This window comes from Protopterus annectens, chromosome 3.part1 (assembly GCF_019279795.1).
Source record: "Protopterus annectens isolate FY-2018-M chromosome 3.part1, PAN1.0, whole genome shotgun sequence".
In the NCBI taxonomy this organism is placed as follows: Eukaryota; Metazoa; Chordata; order Ceratodontiformes; family Protopteridae; genus Protopterus; species Protopterus annectens.
The window spans coordinates 1,454,833,369-1,454,859,769 of record NC_056732.1 but is presented as its reverse complement, the minus strand read 5'-3'; the positions used below and the strand labels follow the sequence as shown (position 1 = coordinate 1,454,859,769).

General features: G+C 36.1%; 1 protein-coding gene across 1 annotated transcript in view; it reads right to left on the bottom strand.

The window, feature by feature from the left end:
- ADAM22 (ADAM metallopeptidase domain 22) overlaps positions 1-26,401 on the bottom strand; it is a 2,281,988-nt gene that overhangs the window by 42,589 nt on the left and 2,212,998 nt on the right. The window contains exon 31 of the mRNA XM_044066314.1: positions 2,461-2,584. Coding sequence (XP_043922249.1) covers positions 2,461-2,584 — 124 coding nt within the window. The remainder of the gene's footprint in view (positions 1-2,460; positions 2,585-26,401) is intronic.

Here is a 26,401-nt window from a genome sequence, read left to right as displayed (position 1 = left end):
GCAATAAATAGAACATGCTGGAGGGATAGATTCCTGTCACAGAGACTCCCCATGCTTTGGAACAAAATTCCTAACTACATTAGGCAGAGCCCCTCACTAACACTCTTCAAGAGAAACCTTGACGAGTGGATGGGTAACAGAAAATACACCCCTGAGATCACTTCACTGGCTCTTCTTGAAAGAGGCTCAGTTAAATAATCAATGGGGTGGCGAAAGCTCACACACTCTGGCTAGGCTTATAAATGCCCTTGGGCAGATAACCTAGTACCTACCTATGAACCTATGAAGACAATTGGATAAAGTAGCTTGAATCTCACACCTGCCTCTCGACATCCCCTGATCACTGGTATAAATTTGCTTCTCTTCTGCCTGGTGTACAATGAATAATCATTTTGAACAAACACCATACTGTCTCCAGTTTTTAAGTCTTTGTCTTTCTGCCACAGTTTTGTCAGGATCACCTCTTTCTGCTGGCATGAATGCATCTTTACTAATATGGATCTTGGTTACTTTCTCATGGCCATATATGGAGTATACATATGACGTACCTTTTCAATTAAAAAATTCTGCTGTGGAATGCCTGTCCAGTTGCTTATTTCTGCTTTCATTAAATTAATACAATGTGTTCCTTCCAGGTTCTCTGGGTACAACAGAAGATATCAGTTTTTTCTGTGTGCTTTGTCCTCTACCTCTGCCATGTTTTGATAAAGCTCTTCTTAAGCAATCTCATACTCAGACAGCCTTTTCTTTATTCTCACCTCTGATTTTTGAAGTTTTAACAGTTCATATGAATAGCTGTTTAAAGCTTCTTCCATTTTTTCCAGCCGTTTGCTATTTGAGTTGATATACTTCAATGTTTCATTTATTTTAATAAGATCTGAGCACAACTGATTTATTTTTTTCCTGTAAATGAATAGAAGCCATCTCTTGTACAATAGCTGGAGCTTGAATTGCTCTTTGCTGAACTGCAGCAGGATTCTTCCCAGTCAATATTTTTTCTTCATCTTTTCTACTTTATTTTCTTTCCGTCTCTCTAGGTTTCTTCTTTGTTGCATCCAGGCAGTGTACTTACTAGGCAGTAAGTGAATTTTTCTAAAAGTAGCAGAATTATTTGCCCTTATCTGTCAGTTTTTTTTCCACACTGGGAGAGCTGAAATTAAGCTGTTGATCAGTATGCAGCCATCTTGGTAGTCAGAACTATGGGACTGTTGGTTAGAAGTTAAGAAGAACAGTATGAATAAAATGGAATGGGTTAGTGAAAACTACAGAAAAACAGAGTTACAAAAGAAGTATTACACAAGACGTTAAAAAAGAAGAGTTGTATTATGAGATTATTACAATGTTATCAACTGCTTGGGAAATTTTAGCAAAGAAAATAAGATAATCGATATTAAAGAGAAAAGAAAGACTAAAATGGAAATCAAGCATATGGTATTTTGGCTAAAGGTTTTTTCTTGATAAGCTTCCTCTGAAAGTGCAAGAGTAGTATAAAGCTATCCAGAAAAATATATAATTAATGAAAGGATGTGAAAAGGAGGAGGAAACCACAAAACTTTTTTTTTCTGAAATCAACAGCAAAATGATTTGGGATATGGCAAAAAGTCAGTATGAATAATTACTGAACTGAATAATAATTTTTATATATTGTGGTATAGGAAATGTTACAAAGTGTATGGCAGAAGAGGGTGGATGACAAAGTTATGCAAAGTTAGTCAGTTGTATGGACTGGAGGGTGAGCTAATGTTTTGTTTAAACAGAAAAGGTGATCATAAGATAGAAAAACATTAATTTAGACTTTTCTGTTTTGTGTGTTCCTACAGCTGTTTCAAGGTAAATGACTAGTACGGCTATTCTTAGGAATATTACAAGTACTACGTTTGTACAGAAAGAAAGATGTTTGATTTAAAATGATATATGAATTAAAACCTTTAATAAAGCCATCCTACTATTTTCAATAAGTAGCATAGCATATTTAATATTCACCCAGGCTTCCTCTTGCTCAGGAAGTTGACATCTCCATTTAATAGCTTATTCAAAGGGTACCCCAGTGTTTCGTTATATCAGTATTGGAGCAAGAATTGAAGCACCTGGAGATGGGATGACACTCACATTCTTCTGATCTTCCAGGCATTTCTAGGGAGGGTGAGAAACAGTCTGCATCTCATCTGAAAGAGACTTATCATACTTACGGGAAAAATACAAATATTAAACACTATTTTCTCCCTGAGAGGTTTCCATAATACTTTAGATTTGGCAGGGGTACTGCATTAAACAGCTATCTGCAGCCATGCAAAGACTACTGCTTGTGAAAATAAGCACAGCAAATAAAGCTAAGCATATTGCAGAACAAATAAGGGAATAAAGACTGTTAGCAAGATTAAGCACAACAAGTAATTATTTAAGTGCTGCTGGTCCTGTTAATGCTCGTAGTGAAAATAGGAGAATGTGAAATGTCCATACCCGAGCACTCTGCCTGTTGGCCTTTTTCTCCTCATCAGGAAGAGGAGGCATTGGATAAGGGTATTTTCTGCTGGAGGCAATAGACCCAGTAGATGATGTAGGAGACTTGGCAGGAGACAAAGCCCTGAAACACAACAATACATATTATTAATAACATTTTCAGTGTAAATGTTCCATGCAGAATACCAAATGGTAATGTGATCTTATTAAGATTGCTTGAGTTTTTGTATGCACTAATAAGTCAGTGCACATAGCAATAAAGAAAACTTATACCATGACAAAAGGAGTGTAACACACAAAACATTCATTTCTATTGTATTTTTAAAGCTGTTCTAAATTATGAGAGAAAGAAGCAACCACAAGACTTAAAGTCAGTTTTACTATGATATAAAACAAAGGAGGATAATCTATAGAAAATATTCAATTATTTTAACCCTAGTTCATTTCATAATTCATTCTTATACAGATAAAAACTAGTATGCCTTTTTGCTGAAGTGACATAAAACACACTTCTGTAAAAAAATGAGACCATGTTGCATATTTGCAGTGATAGAGAAACTTCACCTATCCTTTTATTAACTTGGGAGATTTTTTTTTTTTTTTTTTGGAAAATGCAAACACATACTACTCTTAGCAAAAAGAACTATACAGATGTTAAAGCCCAAATAATTTTAATTTTTGGACCATTTCATAATAAAGCAAATAACAACAAGTATTACACTGTACAACTGTATGTATATATATATATATATATATATATATATATATATATATATATATATATTATACACAGTCTAAATCAGGCCTTGGATAGTAGTAGTGGCCCTCAAAATGATATTACATATTGTATATGAAATCACTAAGAGCTATTGTTAGTGGGCATATACAGGGCATATACAGTTTTGCAGATATGCTGCATGCATGGTTATTGCATTTATCCTCCTTGCACTCAACCTGAAAAACATCATGCCAGACACAAGCATAATGATAATTAAATCATTGCAGTGTATTACATATAAACCACCGTGTGTAAATCTACATTAGAAAGTCAAAGACATACTGTTTTGGAGCCCAAGCTGCCATTTGTGAAAATGATAAAAAAAGTAATGGAATAACATAAAAGTTACTTAATAAAATGCAATACATGCATGTTTAACAAACACTGAGTAATTCCAGCCAAAGGAAGCGGTAATATGGGGGAGCAATGAATCTCTGACTTTAAACAAAATTTAAATAATTCTGTTAAATGAAAAAAGAAACCATGAATGATTATGTGCAGTTGCAATAATAAATGCAATGTCACACTGGTGTTTAATGGATGCTATATTTGCATTTTATCTAATTTATTCAAAACCAGAGTATAGCTATTTGCCACATATGGATTTCCAGGTATGTTTTCTGAACAGCTCATGTAGTAGCAAGACTATGGGATGAAATTTAACAGTAACCTCTGTACATATGCAGGTTCAGACAAATATTCTCTTTGCCTTAACACATTATTTACTGGTCCCGCCTTAATGAATGATGCAAGCATTGCACCATCAGTGAATACAAGGAAAGCCTACCCAACCATAATGAATCAGTAACCCACTGTGGCTTAGCTAGTTAAACAAACAAATAAATAAAAAAACAAACAAATAAACACCCTGATTCTGGACAGCAATATTATAAATTACTTTATCTGAAAGGTTCTTCAGAAGTTGGACGAATGCACTGCTATTTGCTTTTTTATACTTTTTAAAGAAGCATCCCTGTTTTCCTGTTTCTCTTACTTTTATTCTGACCTTTGTAGCTTGGTGGAAGCACAGATCATTGACCCTCTACCTCCTCTTTAGTACAACTGCTCTGAGAATGCACCCACTTTAGGAATACTAGACAGCCAACTGTTATATTCAAACCTGTTGACAATCCCTTAGATATGATCTGCCTAACACCTACTTCCTTTTAAATGTCACTGGCAAGTCAGTGCAATTTATTTAATTGTTATTTATGTTTGTATATATTTTTGTTTTATAAATGTGTTTCTGATGTACTTCGTAGATGGCTATTTACATCCTTTGCTGTAACTACCAATACAGGGATGCATAATGATGTAAGAAATCCTATTGGTCTAACCTGTCAAAAGACCATTGGAAATGCTATAGTAACCTTCAGAAGAGATTTTATACTGTACAAAATGTGCAATAAAATAACTGTATGTATACATATATATATATATATATATATATATATATATATATATATATATATATTTTTTTTATTACATATATATCATCTATATCTAATGTAAGTGGCACAGGAGATAGCTTTGCCACCTCACAGCAAGATGTTTGCCAGTCTGATCCTCAGTTGGGATGCCTTCTGTGTAGAGTCTGTATGTCTTCCCTGTGTTTGCATGGCCTTCCTTCAGGTGCTCCGGTTTCCTCCCACATCCCAAAGACATGCAGTAGGTGGACTGGGTACTCCAAATTGTCCATAGATGTGAGTATGCATGTGAGTGAGTGGTGAAGAAGAACTACCATAGCAGGGCTAGCCACCCACAGGTGTAAAATTTGGCTCTAGATGATCATAACCGTTGAAGTGACACCCCAAACCCATGTGCAAAAATGGAAAAAATCGGTTGTGGATGGATGGCTAAAGTTTGAAAAAGCAAACATTCATATGAATAAACAGTTTTTCAGACTGTGAATAACAGTGAATGTTCATATGAGCAAATGTTTTCAATGGAACTTTTGCCATCAGCCTTTTGTATGGGACTGTAGTTCAGCTGATTACGAGAATTTGCCCACACCCCACTGTTGTGCAATCTCAGAGCTAGCATATATAATTATCAAGGGGTGTAGAGGGTGCAGTGGAGCTTTCCCCTGCAAGAAAAGAAATTAGTTGATCATTTTAGATTCTGTGTAAAATGAACATTGTTTCATTCAGTCTTACGAGTGTTTGATGTTTGATGACACACACACACACACACACACACACACACACACACACACACACACACACACACACACACACACACACGGATGTATTATATATCTAGTAAATTATGCAACAAAAGCACAATATCATTCAAAAACATGCATGCTGATTAGATGCAGCAATCAGCATTAACCTTGTAAATCCAATTTTACACAATGAATAATTATGAGGTGGCTGAAGCCATTAAAGATAAATAGCGACAGTCACCATGTCCTCCCTTCCACAAAATAGAGAAAATAAATTGAACTATTAGAACAATGGTGGACAACCTCCTACCTTCCCCAAAAGACAAACTTAACAATAAAAAAAGGCCCAAACATTACATACAAACATCAAGCTCACTGTCGTGACACCAGGGCTCAGCAAGCATCCTCATGTAAACATCAACATAATGCACACATTTTGTTTTTTGTTTTATGTCCCCTTTCTGTCATACTGATGGCCTTCCTAGTCACTCCTGTCCTTTGCTGGATATACTGGCATTTCAATCTCCCTCAGTCAATGCCGAATTTCAAGCCAGGGTAAGTGAGGAGCTTAAGAGTGTCGGGGGGGGGGGGTGCTGAATAATTTTTATCCAGAGAGTTTTCTTTTATGACCTACCCAGGATCCTGCCCCCTCCCCTATGTTTGCTGACCTGGTATGAGGACTATTACCCTCACATGACCAAGAATCCCCTTACAGAGTGTCTTCAGTGAATGCCTTTCCTCCCGAGAGATGTTCACCCATCCTTCCCTAGCAATGCCTCAGATGCCCGAGATGCTAAATGAACCAGGATTGCCTGGGCTGAAGTGAGGGCTTTATCCTTCTACACCATGATGATGGCCATGAATGCATACTTCTTAGTCAAAAAAAAAAAAAACTGGTACAAAATACATCCTTGCAAGTGCTCAGTGCACACAGCAGAAACATGCTTGTCAAACTCATGTGCAGTACACTAGAAGCATCTGCATTCATAGAAGATGGCAGAACACACAGCAATGCAACAGCCAGAAGTTCAAAGATAAAATGCTGTTATTTAAACAGGAAAACAACTTCCTATTTGTATATAATGGCAGCAATCGATGGCTGGGTATGTGTAATGCTGGATTACCCATGGCCAGCTTACTGACTGATCAGTCCGGCTTTACCATTGTGATCAAATCATGCAAGTCATGGATAAACCTGGTAATACCCACACTAATTTGCTCACTCACTGCTAAAATATGTGTTTTATATTACATATTTTATATACACATACATATATATATATATTTATATATATATATATATATATATATATATATATATATATATATATATATACATATATATATATATATATATATATATATATATATACACGCACACACACATATATATATATATATATATATATATATATATATATATATATATATTAATATGGATATCTTGCATAAGAAGTTGTGATAATGATCCATTTTAGTAATCTGTATGCCAATATCTAGAGCAGTCATTCCTGTATAACTAGTTTTTTCCTTTTTGTTGAGATATATATATATATATATATATATATATAGTTAACTGTCATTAAAGTTGACATCTGTTTGGTCGACACAATGTGGTTGACTAAACAGATGATCAACAGGTGTGTAGGATTGCTACATTACCAGGGTTAGGGAATATGCCTTTCTCTAGTATTGTGCGATCTTAGAGTTAGAATATAAAATTAGCAGGGGCTGTGGGGTGTAGGAGGCTTGCCTGTCTGCAGTAAAATAATGTTTTTAACATTTTATGTAGTATTTTTACTTGCATGCTACAAGGTTTTTCCTCAGCACATGTGTAGCAATATATTACATTTTTTTGTTGATCTTTTGTTGTAGATGTTATCAAAGTTGATATCTGTCTGGTTAATTTTAGTAAACCCCTCTCTATATCTGTGTGTATGTCTCTACACTATTTTATATATATATATATATATATATATATATATATATATACACATACACACACACACACACACACACACGCACACATACACACATACATATACACACACACACACACACACACACACACACACACGCATAAAACACCAAACCTCAACACTTAATCCAGTGCATAATAATCAATGACCAAACTTACAAAAAATAATACTCTGAAATTCTTTAAGGCCACAAATCAGATCACTGCTGTTCTTCAACTTCTTTGGTGTGTAATTAAAAAAGCAGTTTTAATCATCCTTCATTTAGATCAAAATCACATGAAAGAACAATGGCGTGATGAGTGATCATGTGATAAACCTCTATCAACAAGCACTGGACATTTAGTAAATTCATATACAAATATCAAAATAATATTGAAGTGAGTAACATATCACCATATTGATGCACAAATAGCTTGTGAATTATCAAAAAAACAAAAAACAAAACACAAAATATAGGCTCATAGGTTCATAGTTAAGTACTAGGCTATCTGCCCAAGGGCATTTATAAGCCTAGCCAGAATGTGTTGACTTTCACCACCCCCTTATATTAGTTCCCTGTGCCTCTGTCCAGCAGAGCCATTAGTTCCCTGCGCCACTGTCCGGCATAGCCACTGCAGTGATCCCCGGGGTAAATTTATAGTAGCTGCTCATTTAAACCAAGTGGATATAAACCCCCAGTTTGAATAATCCAGTGTTCCTCCTTATTATTAAATATCTCAGATAAATATGATATAGAGGTTTGAGAAGTAGGAAGCACTCTGTCAATACCAAGAAAAGTAAATACTGTGCCAGAAAGTATGGCAAAGTGTTTATTAAGTGAACTATACATCTTTTCGTATCTGAAATCTCTCAGATGTGCACTAATGTGCCTTGAAAGTTCTTTGTCCCACATAGAAACCACCATATCTGCACACTAGTAAATATATCACCCATTGTATGTCATAAGTAATGTGAGAATTAATATTAAATGATTTGTAAGAATTTAGTGTAGTAAAGTATGTAGCAGGCAGAATGTAGCTACAGAAATTGCACTTTTGATAAATACTGCACTTGAATGACTTTACTTTTTAAAGGCGCTACAATTTTCTGCTAAATTTCTGCTTTGTCAAAGTAAATCTAAATTATGATGTAAAGTAAGAAGACATAACAGGGTTGTTTAACAGTACCATACATTAATTACCTGTTAAATCTGACTGGTATTACTTATACAAGTAGCCAAAAAGCAAATTTATGGTATCTGTAAGGGACTTTTTTGTCTTACGTTAATAAATCTGCATATTTTGTCAACTTCAAATTTCACTTGCTTTAAACATTGTTCTTGGTACATATATGAAAAGCAGTGGAATAAATATTTTGAAAGTTGTTCATAAATTTCGTCAGAGGCACAAATTCTGTGTGTACTCATTCATTAAACATCATTAAATTAAAAGATGATATGAATCTAAATAGTAGTTAATGGTTTTCAATGGGCTCTCTCTAACTCTCTCTCCTTCTCTGGAGTCTCTAGGATGGACTATGGATATTCCTGGCTGGGTAGTGTTCATTTGGAAATTAGTGTCAGTAGAAGAGAAGGATGCCTGAATGTGACAGCAATCCACTGAAAGGAAGACTCTGCCTGGGTGTTTGTACATATGCACGTAACATCTGTTCAGAGTACTCAACCGTCTTAGAAAGCATGGATGAAATGCTAAAGAGGATACCACCTACAGAGTATATCATTCTGCTGGGAGATTTCAACACTCAAACAGATTGTAAATGATCGTCTCTGTTGATGTGACAATCTGATTCCATGTGCAAAAATGGGAAAAAGTGTCTGTGGAGGGATGGATGGATGGATGAATGGATGGACTTTTAAAGATGGACATGCCTGGGAGACTGTGATTAGGAGGAATGGCTCATCTGATCTGACCTCAAGTGCCAAATTGTTTTTGAATTTCTGTGCTCATCATGGATTGTCCATAATAAACACTGTGCTTGAATACAAGGATGGTCATGAGTGTATATGCTACTAGGGATCCTTTAGCCAAAGTTCACTGATTCATTTTGTAATCATGTCATCAAACCAGAGACCAGGTGCTTTGCATGATCCAAATGTACAGTGAGCACATCCTATCATTGCTTAGCTGATGATTCTATGCCAGGTGAGTACATCTTCCATCTCTATAACCCTACACTCATGCACCTGAGGAGGATGGGGGATATGCAGTCTGAGCAGAGCCAGCTCAAGACCTCAGTGGTAGTGGCAGCAGCAGGGAGATGTGGCCAAAGGTGTCTGATGCTTATTATAGTTGTAATCTCAGGAACTGCTAGTGGGTACAAACAGTGAAGGAATCTATCAGGTTAAAGAGAAAGGCCTTCCACAAAGCCTTCATTTATTGCAACTGCTTCACTTATTCTGTATTCTCATTTCATTATTGTTTATTTCCTGTGCATTATTTTATGTTGAATTTAAACTGATGTGCTAGACTATTCCGTCAGTCTTGCAAAATATAGTCTCATGTTTTGTATATGTCCAAAATACATTTTCATTTTTGTATATTTGTCGGTATATTCGGCAATAATATTATTAATCTAAAGGTGTGTCTCCCAGTTCCTGGTGTTCCCATCGGTAGATCACACTGACCTCCTGGAGGGTTAGGGGGCCTTTTTGGGACCAGGGATCATGTCTAGTCACCATAAAAGTGGCTCTGATTTCCAAGGTAGCTTCTTTCTATTTTGCTGGTGGTGTTCCTTTTAGGAGGAGAACCTCAGTCCTGATTTCTTGCATTCTGCTGAAAATTACAGAAGTTAGTACTTATTGAAGTTGAAGAAATCTCAGGAGCCATTTGTGTCTTCATACGTTTTACTGATTGCTGAGACAGATGAGCGCTGCTCAGAATATAATGGTTAACTAAGGATCCTTCATGAGTTATATGATTTAGAAATGGGGGCGTTCCCTAGGCTTGTCCCTCCCTGGGCATGGTCTCTCCTGGGGGGTGGAGTTGAGGCCCTGTCGAGGGGCTAGCCATGGGAGGTGATCCCCTTACAAAGGTTAACCCTTTTATGACAATTAGTTCTTCAGTTTACATATCTGTTCTATTACAGCGCAAAGCAGTAAGTTACCTACACATTTGATCTATTACAGTGCAAAGCAGGCAACTACCATCAATATTAAAACCTTGTATTTAACAAATGATTGCCTCTAAATGCCATATATATGAATAAGGACTAGTCTTAAATATCTATATGAGATATTTTACTCTTTCATAATAACTTAACTTTTCATATCCATGGATGCCCTTGGTATATTTCCATTGTACTCTTTCCAGTTTACTCATGTTTGTTTTCCTATAAGGTTTCCATATTGTTATTCCATACTCAGGTTTGGGTTTAATGAAACTAACAAACAATGACTTCATTATTTCTGATTTCCTAGACTTTTTAAATCTTTTTATACAACTTACAGTTGTATAACCATCATTAACCAATTAGTTGATATGATTAGAGCTGGATCTACCAATGTACCAAGTCCATAAATGAATAAATCAATCACTGTGTGCTGTATTAAATACTGACCTTTCAATTTATGTCTCCCAAATCTCATGTGCTTAGTTTTTGATGTATTCATTAGCATATTATTACCCTGTGCCCAAATGGTCAATTTAGTCAAGTTCTTTTGCAGACATGCCCCATTTGTAACACATGGAATCAGTTTATCCATGACACCTCAGATGACAATATAGATCTGCAAGATTCAGTATAGACAAGCATGGGCCTTGGACAAATCCCTGTGGGACACCCTGACTGTAACCTTCAATTTCAACTGTCGAATTGATACTTACCATGTCCTATTTGTAAGCCATGTGGCTATCTATCTTATCAACAGTACATCAATACCCAGTTGTTCTAATTTATTGATTAGTGTTTTGTGTATGATTCTGTCAAATCTATCCATCCATCCATAATCTCTTTCCCCCATTTTTGCACATGGGGTTGGGGTGTCACTTTAACCTGCCAAATGCTGAAGTTAAATCTATATAAATGACATCACAGGACGATTTTTCATTCATAGGTGTTATTATATTGTTATAAAATATCATATTATAGATGGTAATAGACCTATTTTCAACATATGCATACTGATATATGGTTTCAAGTCCCACCCTTTCCAGCTCCGACAATTTATCCAATATTACCTTCTCCATTATTTTTCCACAACATGAAAGTAAACTTAACGGTCTGTATGACTCTGGGTTTGTCCTACTCCCCTTTCCCTTAAAGACAGGTTTAGAAAGACCCATTGCTCCTACTACTATTGGAACTAAGTGAAAGAATACAAAAACTGGGTAAACACCTGGTATACACCTCAAGCGAAAAAATGAAAAAAACAATGGTTAGACCACAGCTGAGGATATAAAAATGGAATTCTCCACACCAGGAAATAAATCACTTGCAGCTTCACAGTAATGCCCTTTATAGTTTCATAGTATAGTACTAGGCTATCTGCCCTGGGGCATTTGTAAGCCTAGCCATAGTGATGTGGCTTTTGCCACCCCATGAAATATAAAAAAAAATGTACAGAAATCTAGAATACTGTGCCCTGTCTCTGTGAAGTACAATTACAGCGTCTGTTATATAGTATTATAATACTGTGCCCTGTCTAGCAGTGAGCAGTGACACTAACCCTAAACTTCGAATTCGATCTCCATCCCACATTCAAGATTTGAGAAGAGGAGTCTGAGAGTGGTCTGTGGCTCCTGTGCTGGGATCCTGTTCCTCAAGCAAGGCAGCCTGTCTGATCTAATCTATCCCTCCTCCATGTCCTATTCATGTTTGTGTGTGCGTCTTTAGTTAAGTCTTTGGCTCTGATGGATTTTTTTTTTTTTTGAGGTTTTGAGGTGTCCATCAAATCCTGATTGGACATGGCCTTGTATGCTTATGATCACAGCAGAGCAGGCATCTCTGAATATGAATAGAGCTGAAGTTTCTTTAGTCTAATAAGACATATGTTGGGTTGGAGACCCCTTTTCTTGGTGTGCCTGTTTTCTCTTGCTCCAGCTGTACTTTGCAAGTGTACCATTTACACCAAAATGGGGGTACTGTATGATAATATGATCTGAATGATGGGGATATGTATTGGATGGATGACATTGGATCTGGATTGGTGTGATCATGTCATGATGAGGTGTTGTATGGTAATGTTTTCTAACCACTTTGTGCATGGTGTCAAATGAGAGAGAGGGTCTATACTTGTTGGGTCCCTTGGTCTGCTGTTTTTTCTTTTTCCTATGTGTTTCTGTGTTTTGTTTATACATTTTTGGGTTTTCTTGTTTTTTTGATGACTTGGCATTACATTTTGGTTTTTTTAAGGATGTTGGTCCACGTTGTCCGTTGTATTGAGTTTGTTTGTGTTGACTTTGGTGTCAGTGTAATGGTGCTGGTGGGCTCATTTTGTGATGCGCGTGTGTTGTTGCCACAGCCAGCCCATGTTTGCTTTAAAACCAAAAGTTGTGACTGAGATGTAGTAGTCAAAGTAGGAAACAATTCACTTGCAGTTTCACTCCAGCTGCTCTTTATTAAACAAAAGTAAGTGCTTTTGCGATCTAAATTAACTGATCGCTTCTTCAGACACATAAAAAAGAGTTAAAACAATGATATTTAAAATATGTTTCAACCAATGAAAACACATATAGAACTATGACATAGACTAATTAAAGTTACATACATCAGTATATCAATTTGCCTTGTATTCTGCATAAAATAAAATAAAATATGCATATAACAAACACATTTATGTAGTAATCCATATTATTCAGTGTTTTAGTGGTCTAAATTTTAAAAAAGGTTTCAAGGAAACAGCGTTGTTCAATCCAGGAGACCTATCTGCCTGAAGTAATAAAATCCATCTTTGTTCTGCTTCCTCTACCTTATTCCTTATATCACCTCCCCTCTTACTTTTGTTTATTATTTCTAAAACCATGAAATTAAAAATATGCTTCCTATCTTCTTCTTCCACATGTTTTGCTAAAGCACTTGTGTCTTTTTTATTTTTTATGTCTCTGAGGTGTTCAAGGATACGTTCCTTTAGACACCTATTGGTTTTACCTATATAAAAGGCATGACATACTGTGCAGAAGCTGAAATAAACCAAGTTTTGTGTTCTACAATCAGCATAAAAATCTATATCAATTATAAATCCTAGTATAGGATGTTTATATGTAGTTTTATTATATAGATAATCACATGCTGTACAATTTCTGCAAGGAAAAGTCCCCTGCCTATTTGATTGTATCATTCCTTCATTGTTTCTAAATCTATAACAGAGTTACCTTTTTAAAGATCTCTTGTTTCTAAAAGAAAAGCTGGGTCTATCTTCTAGCAATTCTCTCAGATCAGGATCTGGTAATAAAATATTCTAATTCTACTCGAAAATATTGCAGAACCTTCTGATGTCACTCGAATAAGTTATGGGGAATCTAACTTTAGAATCATGGCCTTCCTTGCTTTTGACTTCTTCTATAGTATTTGAAAAGAACGGTTTGCATCTCCCATCCCTATTTTCAATAGTATATTTAGAACTTTCATTCATGTCTTTATTACTATAGCCTCTGTTTAAAAGGTCTTTCTCTAGTATAGTCATTGTCTCCACAAAGCCTTCGTCTGTATTATGTAAGCAGCTTATTCTCATATGTTGTCCTTTTACTACATTTTTGTGTACAAATGTTGGGTGCATACTATTCTTATGCAGAATGCTATTTCTCCATGTAGATTTTCTATACATCCCTGTTGTAAGTTCATCTAAGGCTGTTTTCTTAACCAGGACATCTAGGAACTCAATAGAGTCCCTAGAATGTTGACTGGTAAATTTTAAAAAATCAGTGGTGCTATGTAAATACTCCACCATCTCTTGCAGCTCTTCACTAGTACCATCCCACAACAGGAAGACGTCATCTACAAAACGTATGTACCATATAATTTTACCAGCATTGCTAGTGCATAGTACATGATCTTTCTCTCATGCAGCCAATACTAACTTGGCGTAGCTGTTTGCACAAGCTGTGCCCATTGCTACGCCAACTTTCTGTAGGTAAAACTTATCATTAAATATAAAGACATTATTTTCCAAAACAATATCAAGTAGCTCACATATCAAATTAATCTTAGTACTCTGTAAGATTTGTTTCAGGGTCAGAATATCATGTATTTTCTCAATACCCCGTTTGTTCGGTATCACTGTGAATAGTGAAGTGACATCCATTGTCACAAACATATAATTTCTTTTAATGTTCCTAGTCTTATTATATAGCAATCGCAGAAATGCCTTTGTATCCCTTAGTATAGTCTCACATGATTTTAGTACTATTTGTAAATTTTGTTCAATGTATATTGAGATGGCTTCTGTGGCCCATCCTCTACTGGATACAATAGGTCTCATAGGGGGCTGTGTGATGTCTTTATGGATTTTAGGTAGACCATACATAATGGGTATAGTTGGATGTTCTATCTGAAAATAGTCAAATAATTCCTCTGATATATAATTAGTAATCAATAAGTCAAAAATATATACAGATATCCTATCAATTATACCTTGTACTTGTCTCTCATTTAATTCAACACAGGTTCCTGTATCAATCAAAAGTTCCATCATTTTCTTATAATAAAAAACCTTATCCATTACTACTACACTGCCCCCCTTATCAGCGGGCCTAATTTCAATGCTGTGAGAGTCCTTTAATTCTGACAATGCTTCAGTTTCTAACTTACTCAAGTTATAAAATCTAGGTGGAAGATTTTTAGCATGCATCTCTCTAATTTCATGTTCACACACATTAATAAAAGTTTCAACTGTGGGATGTATCTTGGGTACAAAGTCACTAGGTTGTTTAAACATATTATCAAAAACACTTCTTTTGAACATAGTTTTAAGTGTTAGGTTACGAGAAAATAACTTCAGCTCTTTTAATAAATCAGTTAATACTGTTTTCTGTGCTGGAATAAAGTTCAGGCCTCTATTTAACAACGAGGCTTGCGCATCAGTTAAAGAAAAGCTAGATATATTAATTACCAAGTTTTTTGTTGGTTCTTGCTCCTGGTGTTCATATATGCAGGAGTCGCTCATTCTCTCTGCTGTAATTGCGTTTTCCCTCTTCGATTCCTGCTGCTCGACCTATCCCTTATTGGCAGCGCCTTCTTTAACACAAATGGAAGGATCGAAGTTTGTGTAGCTTCCCTTTGCTCCAAAAAATCTACTGAATCAGAATTGACACTAGATTCCATCCTTCTGTTAGTACAAGCCATTTAAAAAGTTTATTTTGCCATTCCGCCATTTTCAGATGTGGGAGGTTCTATACATGCTCTCTCTATGCTGACATCACTGTTCTCAGAGGGATTCTGATTTAAAGAGGCAGTACTATCCATATTTAGATTTTCAGATATCTCTACTTTAGTGTTTTTTTTCTACATTTTCTGTACTCACAGCTGTTCTTCTTGGCCACGAAAAGACCTCTTTACATTGAAAATCATTGAGGTCTCTGCAATTTTTTAGTTTTAGTATTCTGCAGTCTCTTATCATAGCCCTGTATATTGTCAGCAAGTTCATCTAATCTACTGCCTAGTACCTCTATGGGAAAATTATTAAGCAGTTGTTCTTGTAGCCTCTTTATCTCATCGGCTAGCTCTTTTTCTTGCGGTTTAAAAAATTCTATAAGCAAATGCATATAGTCATAACTAAGCTGTAGATTTAGATTCTGCCATTTTTGAAGTAAATCAGGATAGGTCTCACCATAAATTGGCATATTTAATACTCTGAGACCTCTCGGCACTATTTTGTATTTCAGTGATGCTTCCAGGTGAAACCTTTGCCACTGTAGCCTTTTGAAGCTATATAACTTATTCTCTAGATCTCTATACAGTTCAGTGAACTTCTTATGCGTGTCATAGTCCACTTGTTCTCTTTCATTTACTGGAAAAATAGGGTTTAGCATAAAAGGATTGGAATATATATGTAGTAATCCAACTAGTCGTTCACAGTGATTCTTATTGTTATCATTTCCTTCAGCCATGTCCCAGCTTTCAAATACAGTCCAAGAAACAAGTGAAAGAATACAAAAACTGGGTAAATGCCTGGTATACACCTCAAGCGAAAAAATGAAAAATACAATGCTTAGACCGCAGCTGAAGATATAAAAATGGAATTCTCCACGCCAGGAAATAAATCACTTGCAGCTTCACAGTAGTGCCCTTTATAAAACCAAAAGTTGTGTCTGAGATGTAGTAGTCAAAGTAGGAAACAATTCACTTGCAGTTTCACTCCAGCTGCCCTTTATTAAACAAAAGTAAGCGCTTTCGCAATCTAAATCAACTGATCGCTTCTTCAGACTCATAAAAAACAGTTAAAACAATTATATTTATATGTTTCAACCAATGAAAACACATATAGAACTATGACATAGACTAATTAAAGTTACATACATCAGTATATCAATTTGCCTTGTATTCTGCATAAAATAAAATAAAATATGCATATAACAAACACATTTATGTAGTAATCCATATTATTCAGTGTTTTAGTGGTCTAGATTTTAAAAAAGGTTTCAAGGAAACAGCGTTGTTCAATCCAGGAGACCTATCTGCCTGAAGTAATAAAATCCATCTTTGTTCTGCTTCCTCTACCTTATTCCTTATATCACCTCCCCTCTTACGTTTGTTTATTATTTCTAAAACCATGAAATTAAAAATATGCTTCCTATCTTCTTCTTCCACATGTTTTGCTAAAGCACTTGTGTCTTTTTTATTTTTTATGTCTCTGAGGTGTTCATACTTGCCATGTCCTATTTGTAAGCCATGCGGCTATCTATCTTATCAACAGTACATCAATACCCAGTTGTTCTAATTTATTAATTAGTGTTTTGTGTATGATTCTGTCAAATCTATCCATCCATCCATAATCTCTTTCCCCCATTTTTGCACATGGGGTTGGGGTGTCAAGTGAAGTTAAATCTATATAAATGACATCACAGGATGATTTTTCATTCATAGCTGTTATTATATTGTTATAAAATATCATATTATAGATGGTAATAGACCTATTTTCAACATATGCATACTGATATATGGTTTCAAGTCCCACCCTTTCCAGTTCCGACAATTTATCCAATATTACCTTCTCCATTATTTTTCCACAACATGAAAGTAAACTTAACGGTCTGTATGACTCTGGGTTTGTCCTACTCCCCTTTCCCTTAAAGACAGGTTTAGAAAGACACATTGCTCCTACTACTATTGGAACTGTCTGGGTATCTTTCTTCCACATTGCTCTCGTTTTTGCCTGCAAATTCTGATATTTTATGACTTTGTGTCTCTCTGCACACAAGATATTGTAGTCACTGGGTGTGGCGATTTCAATGATCAATGCTACTTTCGTCTTCTTTTCATGGACCACTATATCCAGTTTTCTAGCATCTATCTTTTGAACTGTTGGTAATGAGTGATCCCATGTAATGTAGACTTCATCATTTTCTATGATGCTTTGTGGCTCATGTTTCCAGTGTTTTTCAGCCACTTCAATACCATAATGTTTGCACAATCCCCAGTGCAACAGTCTTGCCACATTATTATGCCTTTCAGTATGCAGTCCTTCTGCCATTAGTATGTCACAACCAGCAACGAGGTGTGGTGTCTATATTAGAACACCGAACATTTAAAATGTTGAGTGTTCTAATATCGACCAGTTTTCAGAGAATGCTAAAAATATCAAAGAAACAGAAAACTGATTTTTTTCCTAGGGAAAGAATTCGGTTGTCCGTTTCTGTTGCTTCGGTATTTTCAGCGCTTTGGTGGAAAGTTACGGGTCGGATTCTGGTAAGTGTGCAATTGAGTGCTGGTTAGGTATGTGTGCGATTGTGTGGACATGAGGGTTAGGGCGGGTTAGGTGAGTTAGGGTTAGGGTGCGGGTTAGGTATGTGTGTGATTGTGTGGACGTGAGGGTTAGGGCAGGTTAGGTGAGTTAGGGTTAGGCTGCGGGTGAGGTGAGTCTGCGATAGTGACAAACCTTAGGGTTAGGGTTTGGGTTAAGGTAAGTGGATAGTTAGTGGTGTGTGTATAGTTTAGTGTAGGGTTAGGTGTAAGAGTTTAGCTCTATATGTGTGGAGTGCTGTTTGTTTGGTGTGCTTGTGTTGTATCTATGTGTTTTTCCTAGGGAAAAAATTTGCTGTTCTGAATGTTTGATGTTTAGTATTTTCGATTGGTAGGGTTCGATATTGGAACACTCGACATTTTGAATGTTCGGTGTTCTAATATAGACTTGAGGTGTGCAACTGTTTCCAATTCTGTTTTACAAAACCTACATTTGTCTGTTTCTCCCACATGTTCAATGGACTTTGCAAACCAACATGTATGGGGCCCACTATCTTGTGCTGCCAATATTAACTTTTCATCTCTTGGTTTGACTTCACCTCTCCTTAACTATTCCTGCATTTGCTCCTGATCAACATGAGGTTCTTCCAGAAGTTTTCTATACTTGCAACTATATTTATGCATTTTCCACATTTCTTGCCTTCTTATCTGGTCCTTCACCTTATTCTCTTTCTTTTGTTTTTTGGCACATTCAGTTGCTGCCTGATTTTTATCCAGTTGTGGTTTGTTTTCTGTTCCTGCTTGACGCCGATATGCTTCTGCTAGACTAGGTCTTGTGAGGTCAGCAGATATGTGCGCAATCCCACGATTGCAGATCTTTACATGTAATCAATTTCAAGGAGGCCCATCCCTCTTTCAGAACAGGGAATATATAATCTTGGTCCCATCCCTCTTTCAGAACAGGGAATATATAATCTTGGTATGCATTGATTTTTACAATTCATTTGGTGAGCATGAAGCATCCTTCTTGTTTTCCTATCTAATCTATCCAACACGTTTTGCGGGGCAGTCAGTCACTCCAAAACTGTAAGTTAGGACAGGAAGAGCAAATTGGTTTACAGCTTGGATTTGTTCTTAGATGTCAACACTGTTTTCAGGATTACTTTAAGCCTTCTAAAGTATTCCTTACCAAGTTTTATTGACATTTGTTCATGTTTTATTGTTGATCCTTCATCAACTCCCAAATATGTATATACTCCCTCTTGCTCAAGTTCTTTTGCATCACATTCTTGTCCCAAACTGATGGTTTCTTGGTGCTGTGGTTTTCCTGCTTTAAAGGTTGCTTTTGCACATTTATCAACACCAAATGACATTCTAATATCATCTGAAAAACGTTTGACAACTTGTTGTGCTTTCAGTTCTTCATCTGATGAGCTATACAGTTTTAAATTTACATCATCAACAAAGAGAAGGTGAGAAGTCTTTAGACTTTGTTGCTTTCTAGGAGCAGAATTATAGCCATGGCCAAAGCTGTTAAGTAGACAGCTTAATGAGTTAAGGGCAAGGCAGAATAGCAGCAATGGCATAGAGTCACCCTGAAATATCCCTCTTTGAATTTTTATAACTGGAATAATAATTTGTCCTTTATCATGGCTTAATTTCAAAGTGGTCTGCCACTGTTTTATGGTCACTGTAGTATGGCTGATCAGTGTAGGGTGCATCTTATACATTTTTAAGCACTCTTTTATCCATGAATGTGGGATACCATCAAACACTTTTTTGTAGTCAATCCATGCCATACTTAAGTTCTTCCCCTTTTTACATTTCTGCACTATGACTTTATTTAACAACAAATGATCCTTTGTTCCTTATGGCTTTCTTTTATTGCCCTTTTGTTCTACTGCCATAATTGTGTTTTCTTCTAAATGACTATAAACTCTGTCAGCATCAATTCCAGTCTATAGTTTACACGTCATTGGAAGGCAAGTTATCGGTCTGTAATTTTTAAGGGACCTTGCAGGTTCACTTTTAAGTAGGAGCATTGTTATTCATGTTGTTAGCCAGGTTGGTGTCTGTTTGGGGTGTGCACATAAACAGTTCTTATTCATGGCTAAATCTTTGTGCAAAGATGTTAAAACCTTTAACCAGAAGTTAGGTACCGCATCTGGGCTTGGGGTTTTCCAATTAGAGGCTTTTCTTAACTTTGTTTCAATCTCTCTGGCTGTTACTTCACTCATTTCATATCCCATGCCTTTAAACTTCTTTCTTTTATTTCTATCCATTTAACATATTTGTTACACTCCACAGGATCTTCTCCAAAATGTATCTATTTCATATTTTTTTTTTGGGGGGAGGGTCTTTCAATTCCTATTACCTTGTTTCCCAATTCTTTATAAAACTTTTTGGGTCATCAGTAAATTACTTATTTTGTACTTTTCCTTTATATTTATCTCCGTATCTTCTACGTTTTTCCACCTGTGCTGACATTTTTAATTTATTTGCAATAGTGCGTGACAGAGCCTGATCTGTTCTAATACTTCACATTGCTTTCATCGCAACTATCTTTCTAAGTATTTTTGTTGATCTGTTCCCTCTTATATACTCTTCTAACAGTGACACTTCTTGTCTTAATTGCTTTATAGTTTTCTCTATTCGATACTTCGATGGTATTCAATTTTCCCCCTTCCATTCCCTCACTACAATGTGTTCTTGTGGTCGAACATTTATCAATTATTAATTTAGCTGCACAGTAAAATATCCTGTTTACTTCTGTTATATCGCATGGATCTCTATGGACAGTTCTATTTACTGTGTTTATTTGTTTCATCAAACCTCTGACTTTTTGTTTTTTATTGACCTTCTGCAGTCTATTTCTTTCATTGATCTTAATATGTCTATCTCTACTAAATCAAGCAACTCTTCTCTTAGTTGTTTTTCTTCTAAACTGAGGGGACATTTTTTGTTTTCCATTTCCTGCGGGCATTCCATAGAAAGTTCTATTGCATCTTCCTGTGGCACATTCTCTTCAGTTTCATCCTGTGCCATCTTTTGCTGTGTCATATGGGAACTCACTGGCCTATCACTCCTCGACATTGAGTGCGTCAAGAGTTTCCACAGTTTCCTGTTCCTTCCCTTGCTGTCCAGCTTCAAGTGAACATTTATACTGGTTTCCTGTGGAAGGCTCCAAAATATCTTCATATGGCACCTGACCAATTGCTTCCCATTCCACTGATTTCCCCTTAATATGGAGGTCCATTTCTCTATCCTGTTGTGGTGCTTTCTGAATTAGATTTTCTAAACTGAATCATTCACTTCAGAAATACTCTATAACCTGCGTTTCTATTTCTTTAACTTCTCCATTGCTAATCTCCTTTTTTACTTTTCCTCTTTGTCTTCTTATTTTTTGTATTGTAAAGTTTTCCATGTCCAGATTCCTTTGGCTCTACTTCTCTTCAAATATCTTTGGTGCTGCTCCTTTTGTATTGATTAGTTTTGCTTTTCTCCTTTGTATAGATATTACAGCATATTAAATCTCTTTTTCTTTCACATGTCCATATTTATTCTTCAGTAGTCTCCTTATCTTCCTGTTCCGTCATGCTGTGATGTAACCTGTGTTAGGCCTTCTACACCAAATCCTTCACTTCGCAGGCAGTCCATAACTTCATTTTCTATTTTTTAACTTCTACTTTACTAATCTTTTTTTCTACATTCTCTCTTTGTGATATTATTTTTTATTGTGAAATTTTCCATATCTAGATGCCTTTGACTATATTTCTCTTCGAATATCTTTAGGGCTGCATTCTTTATATTGATTAATTTGGCTTTCGCCTTTGCATAAATATTGCACCAATCAAATCTCTCTTTCTTTCCCATGTACATATTTCTCTCTTATACTTTTTAAAAATATCTATACTTTGTTGTTTATATTTTCACACTTCTTCAGATGCTTCTTTTTCCAAACAGATCAACATTTCTTAGCTTATATACTGTTTTTCACAAATCTGTTGTATTAATGACCACAATTTTTTATTTGAAGCTTCTGAAAGTTTTTCTCGTGGAAGTATTTTTCTTTCCTCTAATTTCTCTATTAATCTTTTTGTATATCCTGTGTCTGGAAAATCTGGGTGTTTTGCATAACAGTAACAATACATAATTTCTTTCTTATCCTCAACAGTCCACTTTATCATCCTTATGACTCTTCTTTGGCCTATCGGTTTTTGTGGACTGCTTCTTCCTTCTATAACAGGGGGACCATCCTCTCCTGGGCCTGATCTGGCCCCACTGTAGGGATGTTTCTATATTTTGAGGATTCTACACTGTCATTTCTTCCAGTCCTGGCACCAGTCTATCAGGATTGGGCACTTTTTATCCTGGGTATTGTGCACTCAGCTATATTTTTTAATTTTTGACCTACTTCTGTCCATGACATATGCTATATAAATATAGTCTATATATCAGTGTCATCTTGGTGAGATTTTGTGAAAAACAGGGTCCACCTAATGAAGGTACTCACCACGACTTGAGGATGAATTAAAATTCACCAATACTACTCTCCTTTGCATGCTGACTTATCATCTCTCCATTCGGACCCTATGACAATAATGGTACTGTAACTTCTTGCTGAAGTGTTCTCAGGTCATTACTAATTCCATCTCCTCCATGCACTTTGTTTGGATCCAGTTTGCAGAATTCTTTTTCAATATAATCTAATTTGATTTTAGTATCTGAGGTTACCTGGATGTCACTAGGACAATTTATCAGCCTTTGTGGAGCCTAATTGCTTTGCATAAGATTTTGTAACTATATCCATAATCTGTTTTGTCTGAGAATAAATTTTAGCATCTACAGTTTATCAATTTGTATATCTTTACTCCTTCCACATATTATGCATCTATAAAATGGTTCCCTGTTATGTTCAATATCTTTATAAAATTTTCTTTAAATTTTACTTGATCTTGTTTCACACGGTTTAATTTGTGTGCCCAACTTGTTTATTTCAGTTATCAAAGTTATAGTTTGACCACTTTTCCATTTCTTATATTTTTTTGTCTATCACCTTAATCAAGTATCTTTTTCTTATGGAAATATATCTTCCTGATATTGTGTCCCTAGATCCTGATGTTAAACATTTTTTTTGAGTTTTTTCATTTAAATAATTTCTCTTTCAAAACTTTCAAGATTCCTTCTGCAGTTTTTTCACTGGACGCATCACTCCAATTAGTTTTACAAAGTGACTGTTTTGCTTCCATATAATCCATTATTAATCTTCTGTGCATTGCTTTAGATTTCTGTTTGGCAGAATTATCTAGCAACAAATTAATCTTTATAACCCCATGATCACTGCACATCAACAGTGGTAAAACCTGATATGAAGTAACAGTAATTTCTTTAGGAACACAAACAATTTCTAGTATGTTCTGTTCCCTAGTAGGCTTTTTTTTTACAGTCTTTGGCAATTGTCTTTGAAAAGACGTTGTGAATAATTTCCTTACTAATGTTGTTGAATCAATATTATTCCAGCCTGATTCTGTTAAATTTAAGTCCACATCCACTCTTACGTTCTCTACTGTGTATCATGCAAGAAGTCTATGAAGTGCTCTAGTCATCAGCATTTGACTTTGGTGGTATATACACTCCAACAATTATTTTGTTATGTTTAGAAAATGACTGTCAGCTTTGTTTCAGTAAAATTGGAAATAAAGATTATATGAAATCCAAATAACTGTGGTAATTGTAAAAGTAAAGTAGAAAGTGTGTACACTTACAGGTTTGAACAGTGTTTATGGTAAACACAACAGTGCCAAGAAACGGGATATTGGTATGGCTAGCAGAGGCCTGATTCATTACCTTGCACAGACCTCCAATTTCATAGACTCATAGATTGTTACTAGGCCTAGTCAAGTTTTTTCCGAAAGAATAATGGCATCCTGTAACAAACAGTACACTGAGTTCCAGGCATTTATAGCTACCTCTGTCCATAAGGGACATAGGTTCCTATTCCCCATTCAGTGGTCTAGGTTACACTTAAATTGTATAACAAACAAACTCAGCTTCCCATTGGTCTACAGTCCATCTCTGTTGTCTTTGGAGGTGTAAGCTGCAACAGTACAGCATTATAGCCATTCAAGTAAATCAGACCTATACTGAGTGATGTTATAGAGGATAGCTTTTTCTTGATGACAGAGAAGACATAGAGATGTCAAACATGAGATATAGGTGTCCTGTAAGAATGTATACCCCCCTAAAAATAGTATGTTGTATGCAGTGATATTTATTATTTTTTGCAGCAGCTTCTAAACAGCCTCCAACAACTGCAAGGGGGTTGACATTTGTCAGGTCATATAGTTTGTATTATTTGGAGTGATGATCAAAACTGTCTGATCTTCAACACCCATTACATAAGTATTGTTACATATTACTATCATACAGTCTCTTCTATAAGACCAAACTGTAAAGGATTTCAGCATTTAGCTAAATTGCTACTCTGGCAGTTAGCACAAAGAACTAAAGCTCTGACTTGTTAATGAGCTGCTTTCTGTGGCAAGGGTGCAGGGTTTGAATCTTTCTATTTCCATTTACCTAATGTGTGACACTGAGCTAGTCACTAAACCAGACAGTGCTTTGAAGTAATTTGGAATTTGGACTACGCTCCTCAATGGTCTCCAGGACTGCATGCCTAATAACTATGAACCTGTTGTTATTATTTGCCAGCAATATCCCTATTGCATAGTTCATCTAGTTCAGGAAATGTTATGACAATGTCACCAACACATTAATTAACATAGATGGTGGAGTGCTAAACAATGAATCTTTTTCTTCTTCTTCTTCTTTCGGCTTTTCCTGGTTAGGGGTCGCCACAGTGGATCACCTGTCCGCTCATGATTGGCAGTGGAGTTTTTACAGTGTCGAGTTGCCAGCCCGGTGCCCAACCTTCCACAGAAGGTACACACACACACGCACTCACACCTAGGGCCAATTTAGAGTGTCCAATCCACCTGCAGCATGTCTTTGGAATGTGGGTGGAAACCAGAGCACCCAGAGGAAACCCACCCGACCACAGGGAGGACATGCAGACTCCACACAGAAGGCACCCCAGCCGAAGATTGAACCAGAGAACCTGTTGCTGTGAGGCGACAATGCCAACCACTGCACCACCGTGGCCGCCCAGAGTGCTAAACAATGAATAAAGGGTTAAAATAAATTCTGCTGTAAATAAGCAAAGAGTGTGCTAAAGGGTTAAAATAAATTCTGCTGATAAGCTAAATGATCTCGGCATCCATACTGTGTAGCAAGGACAAGTATGTACACATGTGAGTAAATAGTAAGTTTGTCACTAAAGCCTAACCTGAAAAAAATAGGAACTTGACCAGAAAAGAAGAACTGTGTGGCAAAACAACTGAAACTTGACCAGAAAAGATGAACTGTGTGGCAAAACCAACTGAAACCTGACCAGAAAGCAAGAACTGTGTGCAAAAACAACTGAAATTTGACCAGGAAAGAAGAAATGTGTGGCAAAAACAATAGGATCTTGACCAGAAAGAAAGAACTGTGGGGCAAAATAGCTCTTGGGACAAAGGAAACATCAGCTTGGTGGACCTCAAAGAAATCAATATGTTCCTTGTAAAAACTGTATAAAAAGACTGTAAAAAACAAGCTGTGTTAAGGTATGTAGGAACTCAGATTCCAGGGAAAATGGAGAATGAATGGTTATCATCTATATTTGTATTGAGAAACAAATCTTGTACATTAAAGCTGTAGCTGTAACAGTATAGTATGTGTCTGTTATAAAAACAAATTGTTTATTACTAACTGCACTTAAGTTAATGTAGTACAGTGCTGCAAAGTATATTTTCTTATCAGCATGCAACATGCAATACTTTGTGTCATAACCAGCCTTTGATTTTAGCAGCAACATCATAATTAATTTTTCAGTGGTGAGCCTTGCCTGTATTTGAACACAGGGGGAGTGATGCCTTGTATAGTGTCACTCCAGTAAAGGTGCAGTACCTAAATTCATGAGTGAATCCTGAACAGGAGCACTCCAGTTTTATACAGCTTGCAGCAGTACAGTTTTCAGATGTCTGAATCTGGAGTGAGACTGCCATGCAGGAAGGTCGCAGTGCCATAAATTCCTCAAGTCAGTGAATTCCAAGGTTTCAAATCTGCAACTGCCAGTTTCATTTC